Raw genomic sequence first — 6,628 nt, 5'->3', positions numbered from 1 at the left:
TGACAGGTAGTGACGGGTCTAAACTGTTTTCAAATCTATGTGTTTATCTGTTTGTGATGATTATCTCTGTTTGGTTTCCTAGGCAACAAGTGAAAGCTCAGGTCTTACAGACATTTGTGAGACTGTTGAAACCCTTCAAGGGCTCAGTCATCCACATATTGTACAACATAAAACAGCCTTTACAGGTAATAGAAAACAATGAATGCATTACTCTGTATTTAACAGCTGGAATGTGTTAAAATTTCATATGCAATACACATCTGGTCCTCTTTTGCTTCTAAACTGTTTTCTCACATTAGTATTTGAGTCTTTCAAATAAATTCATATTGCTTGTAAGAACTGCATACTTTTATGACAGTCCCAAAAGCCTCTGTAATTCAAAGTGTCGTCTAGTAGTTTAATGTAATTATGTGAAAAGTTTCATATAATAGAACAATGTTCAGATAATCACAGAAACTTAACTTAACTTACTGAGTACCCTAGAGAAGATAGCGTATTGATTGGTGGTAGATGGCAGTCTTGTTTGCTAAATTAGAACACAGATATTCATTTTGGTTGTTCAGAACTAATTTATTTATGCTCCATGATAAGAAACATTCCCTTGCAACCACTGAGATACAGTTTCTCGTGCTGCTCTCCGTGAACATGAACTACTACAACAACTACTGTGACAAAATCAATCACCACTATTACAACATCACGCTAAATGAGGCTTGGCTCAAAAATATAACAGTATCTTAGGCCAAGACCAAAAGTGTCACTGTGAATAAGGCCTGGAAAAACAGTATGATAAAATTACAGTAACTAAGACCCAAACCAGCCAAAATCAACAGCACAGTTCCACAGTACATAGACCACCAGTATAACAGTGCATAAAGCCCAGGCCACTGTCACAGTGAAAAAGCCCAGATGGTATAACAGTATCAGAGTGAATAAGGCCCAGACAAACACTATAATAATATCACAGTAACTTAGGCTCAGTATAACAGTTTCACAGTGAATAAGGTTCAGACCAACAGTATCACAGTAAAGAAGGCTTAGACTGTCAGGAGCAGGAAGGGATTTGAATCCTGGTGTCTGGATTCAAGGTGAAAAGCTCCACTAACTGAGCTATCTTCAAGGACTGAAAACCCAAAAGCAGAGGCTGGCACAGGAGGACAGTTTAAAGGTTTAATAATGTCCAAAGTCAACAAAAACTGAGAAACAGTTCTGCGAATCCAAAATAGGCAACAACAACAAAAAAAAACCTTCAAAGAAATCCCAGGAGAGGAGACAAAAACAGTTCTCAAAAGGGCCCAAAAAAAACGCAAGGCAAATAAGTTTACACAGGGAACCAGAGGCTTAACTCACATGTGGTTCAAATGGTAAAGATTCAACAAAGACTGACACAGTAAGGGCAACTTAAGTACACAGATCAAACACGACACAGGTGAAGAACATAGACTAAATGAGTAACAAAGTCCTCGATAGCACCATCTGGTGGCCAAACTACTGTGTAGAACTTCCAAACCTGACATAGACTAACAGTGTAACGTTATCTCAGTAAATAAGGCCCAGAACAAAGTAACACATTAGATGACTAACATTATCACTTTATTTCCTTTCAGATGATGGTTATATGTATATTGTCTCAGAGTATTGTCGTGGAGGAAATCTCTCTCAGAAAATTAAAGAACAAAGTGAGAGAGGAGAACCATTCTCAGAAGAGCAGGTAATAAAATGATATTACATTCCTCTTTGTTCATTGTTCTCATTTACAAAGTGCAAAGTGCCAGATCCTGTTTGTTGCAATGATCTCAGAACACAGTGTGCAGGTCTAAAATAATGAGTGATCATTCTCGGTTTTCCAGAGGGGGTATATTGTTGGCTGTGGGAAATCTATTGCAAGAAACGTGAAGATATAAAGATATCCGACTGACAGCTTTACATCCTCTATTTTTCTCTTAATCATATCATATCCGTTCTTGAAAGCATATTAAGAGTGAATATTGTTTAAAGTGAACCCTTAGAATCAGACTGAACTGTTTATCGTTTGTGGGCAGTTAGAACCATAGTCAAATACGTCGCCAGTGTCATTTTATATGTTTTCGTCAATATAACGTTTGTTTGCTTTCTATACTGTTTTCTGTCCCAGATTCTGGATTGGATTTTGAAGATCTGCATGGCATTGAAATATCTCCATGATCTGAATGTTCAACATGGAGATTTACAGTCAAAAGTATGTTTGTAAGGTTTTCTCAAAAGCATGAATGTTTCACATAAAATTTGATCAACAGTAAGATTACAACTGACTGTAAAATGCCAAAAGCATTTTTCAGTTAAATAAAGAACTAACATAACACTTTTTCATTTTTAAGTAAGACCCTTTCTATTCTAAATTTCCCATTTAATCTTAACATCAGTATAGTTACAGTACATGAGTTTAAAAATTTGCATGTCGATTAACCCTTTTTTCTCTCTCTCTTTTCATTATAATAGAACATTTTTTTCACTGAGTATGGAGTGATTCGACTGGGAGAATTTGGAGAGTTTAATGAAAGGTTGGTGCTGTTTAAATTTAAACATCAAAAGTGGTTAATTTTATGTTGAGGCTTTGATGAACACACTCTCATCACCAAGCACTGTACATCTAGTGTTTATTATACACATTATACACACATTTATTACATTTTTTCACATAAAAAGAAAGACGTGATCTTATGTTGTCAGAGCCAGGCAAGCAGGGTCTACAAAAGATGGAGCACTGTCATACATTTCTCCTGAAATTCTGGATGGAAAAACACACGATGAAAAAAGGTTATCTGTCTGATTGTCTATCTGTCTGTCTCTCAAGGTGTCTTGCCATCTAGGTGTCTGTCTATCTAGGTGTCTGTGCATAAATACTGATTAGGAAAATAACTTTTTCATCCACATATCCATTTTGTGACTTCAGATATGTATGTGTATATAAAATCCATGTAGCAATAAAAGATTTTATTGCTGCATCGCAACATTTGACATGTTTTTGCTTCTAGTCATCTACATGTTTTTTTTTCTCTGTGACAGTGATATTTGGGCTTTGGGATGTGTCCTGTATGAGCTCTGCATGCTGAAAAGTGCTGTAGGTGGTCAGAAATACTGTTTGTTTGTGTTATTATTAATATAATAATAATAATAATAATAATAATAATAATAATAATAATAATAATAATAATAAGTGAAGATTTAAGGTGGGAGAAAAAATCGATACAGTTGAGTATCGATATTTATCCATTTAATTATTATTCATTTTTATCATTTTAATTTTTTAAATTTATTGAATGTACTTTTATTTTGGTAGTTACGTCTACTCTGTTAATATTGCTTCTGAAATCCACAAGGTGGAGCAAGACCAAAAGGATGTCAGCGCCGTTAAGATGGCAGCTTAAACTCATACGTAACGCGCCGTCTGCTTTCATGTCAAAATTGTGGCTTTATTTCGTTTTGCAGAATACTGCGAATAATGAGACTGACATGTTGTTCTGTACTACAGTCATGCGTCACTTAACATCCACGATACTAAATAGGACGTTATGTGATGTGGACATTGTACAAACACCATATCGCAGTAATAATTCTGAAAGAAAATTAAACACAGACATAACGCAACAACACTCAAGAGACGCGTGATACACAAGATTGGATGCTCCTGCCTAGGAGTCGATCCGGTAAACTTTTTATGTGTAAGCAGGGAACGTTCACATTGAAATAACGATAGAAAGTACAGTACAATGCATACATAAGCCAGTAACACAGGCGTTTTTATGAATATGAAGACATATGTATTCTAGGTTATATACCGTACTGTACTGTACCATTATACGCCTAGCAGTGCAACTGCTTTGTGTACAAGAGACATGAGATACACATGTTGCACGCGGGAAGCTATTGCATTCGCCACGTTCGGGTCACGTCTGCTACATCCCGTTCTCCGATCGGGATGTATGGGACCACGGATGTACATGCGGTCGAACGTTGACCCGACGGATATTATGCGGCGTAAGACCGTATTCACAAAAAATACAGTAGATAGTTCCGTTCACAGAATTAAACAGGAAGATTCAAGTGAAATAAATTGAGTCGTGTGTAATTTTCCTTATAACTTACTAAGCATTTTAATAATATATGGGAGAAATAAATCGCAAAGTATCGCAGAACTGAATCGCAATACTTGTTCTATGGTAAAATGTGAAGAATCGCAATAATATTGTGTCGCCCAAATATCGTGATAGTATCTTGTCGCAGTTCCCACCCTTAGTGGAGATATTTCAAAACTGGGTTCCACTGACATAGCAATTTTGGCCAATCCACATATACAACATATATAAGATGTGTCTTAATTCAAGTAATTAAAAAAAAAGATCGTAGTCAGCCTCTTGAAACGATAGAAGCACTTTGTGTCCCATCAAAGTTCATTGACCAGTTCATTTAATGTCTTACTGGGGGTTTTCAGGTAATTTCATTCATTTTCAATCCTTCCTGTTATAAAAACAGAGTGTAACCTTATTGTATTCCTGTCCCTGCTAACAGTTCAGTGCAGAGAGCACCTTGAAGCCCATTCCCAAGATATTAAATGGATCTTACCCACCTCTCCCACACAACATCTCACACAATCTTCAGCAGCTAATAGAGGAGACCCTCCAGACAGATCCAGGAAAACGACCACATGCTCGAGAAATTATATGGAAGCCTTTTGTCCTTAGTTTTCTTACAGCAAGGGTGAGTGCTATCACTGTAAATGTATACTTATTTTTCCAAACATTTGAAGAAGGGTATCTTGTTTTGTAGTATTTCTCCAAGTTTGTATACAGTCTGTATCTAGAGGGCAGGTGCAGTTCATATGCACTTTTTTAGCGGAAATGGAAGAAATAGAGTTTCTGCAAAAAAAGACACTCTCAGTTTAATTTTCTCTTTTCTGGTTTTCACTGGATTTTGCAGCTGATTGCTTTTTCTCTCTGAGGAACAGTGTGGATGGTGCGAAAAGGAAAAATCCTGGTATACGTTATCGTGACACCTCTCTAATTCTTTCTTTTTTGTAGGGCAGTGTAAAATGTATAGCTTTATCATGAAGCTACTAAATATGCTTTGTTTTTTGCAGAGTGAGAAAAGTATTGATGAGCTAAATGACAACCTCGTGAAGTTGAGAGCATTGGCTGATGGGTTGGAGAAGGTTCATTATGGAGCAACTGTTGGCAGTCTGACAGGAGGAGTGATTGGAGCAGCTGGTGGAATCACTTCAATAGTGGGGTTGATCCTTGCTCCCTTCACTCTGGGTGCATCTCTAATTGTTACAGGAGTAGGTGTTGGGGTGGCAGTTGCTGGTGGCGCGACTGCTGGTATTTCCAACATCACTAACATGGTCAACCAGTCTACAGACCGCAAAAACATCAGGAACATCATATTGGAATTTCAGGAAAAGATGAACTCTGTGGTCATATGTTTGCAGCACATCACAGAAGGCATGGAGGAACTGAAACATCAAATTTCCCTCAAAAGTGAGCAACAGTCTCCCTCTGGGGGAACTATAGTGAAGGTTGGAGCCAGAGTCAGTAGGGGTTTAGGTGCCGTTCCTGAGCTCGTTCGTTTGCTCCAGGTGGCAAACATGGGAAAGGTGGCAGCTCAGGCAGCCAGGGCAGTGCGTGTGGCTGAGGTAGCAACGGGGGTTTTCTCTGCGTTTTTTGTGGCTCTCGATGTTTTCTTCATTGCTATGGATGCCAGAGAGATCCACCACATCCGTACGACGAAAGCCTCTGAGGCTGATGACATGAAGTCTAAACTGGTGCTACAGTCCCCTGAAGCAACAGACAGCGATTCTGGTGCTGACCAAGAGCCAAAGTCAGAAACTATGAAGTTTGTTAAGAAGATCAGAGAGACTGCAGATGAACTCCAAATGAGTTTAGATGAACTAAAGGAGATCATTTCATTCATTCCTAAACTTCCCGATATAGATACATAAATCTTAACCTGATACCACATTAATCTTCTTACTTCCAGACCTAGACTTCCTTCCATGACTTTGGCATAGAATGACAAACATATAAATCTGTGCAAGAACACAATTTTTTTCTCTTTCTCTGAAAACAGTCCACACATCTCTACTAAAGGAAGGGATAGAAAAAAGAGATGATGTGCAATATCACTGTTAATATTTTTTACTATATTTGACATGTAGATGGATTGTTTCATGTTTAATGACAAAGCTTCATGTTTGTCTTTTTTATTCCCTGCATTAATCATTTGTTAAGTTATCATCTCTGAATGTGTCTTGCCTAGTCACTATTATTTGAGTACTTTGCTACAACACATACCAGACTGTCGTTGGCTGATAAATAAATTCCATTTCATGCTGTACCACTTTGGCATATGTTATGTCATGTCATGTTATGTTATTCATGGTAAACTAATTGAACAGAAGTGTATGTGAAATGTATTTTTTTGCCAAACAGAATTAAACACAAAGACACAGTCTGTCAGGGTCCTGTTCAATGAAGACCACAGCACGATACATTTTGCACTTTGTGACCTGTGTATTTATCACGCATGGAAAGTATTCCGAATGATGTACTTTGTGAAAGAGGGAGTGAGACACATCTTGGTTCAAAGGAAGGAG

The 6,628-nt window shown here is 37.6% G+C and overlaps 1 protein-coding gene across 1 annotated transcript in view; it reads left to right on the top strand.

Moving 5' to 3' along the window:
- LOC115816465 (serine/threonine-protein kinase Nek11-like) overlaps nt 1-5,979 on the top strand; it is a 7,169-nt gene extending 1,190 nt beyond the window's left edge. The window contains exons 3-10 of the mRNA XM_030779419.1: nt 83-185; nt 1,608-1,711; nt 2,135-2,218; nt 2,479-2,540; nt 2,710-2,796; nt 3,046-3,100; nt 4,549-4,737; nt 5,117-5,979. Of these exons, the coding sequence (XP_030635279.1) occupies nt 83-185; nt 1,608-1,711; nt 2,135-2,218; nt 2,479-2,540; nt 2,710-2,796; nt 3,046-3,100; nt 4,549-4,737; nt 5,117-5,974 (1,542 nt within the window). The 3' untranslated portion in view covers nt 5,975-5,979. The remainder of the gene's footprint in view (nt 1-82; nt 186-1,607; nt 1,712-2,134; nt 2,219-2,478; nt 2,541-2,709; nt 2,797-3,045; nt 3,101-4,548; nt 4,738-5,116) is intronic.
- The last annotated feature ends 649 nt before the right edge of the window (nt 5,980-6,628 follow it).

The sequence above is a fragment of the Chanos chanos genome, chromosome 7 (genome assembly GCF_902362185.1).
Source record: "Chanos chanos chromosome 7, fChaCha1.1, whole genome shotgun sequence".
NCBI lineage: Eukaryota > Metazoa > Chordata > Actinopteri > Gonorynchiformes > Chanidae > Chanos > Chanos chanos.
This window is presented reverse-complemented; position numbering and strand designations above follow the sequence as displayed.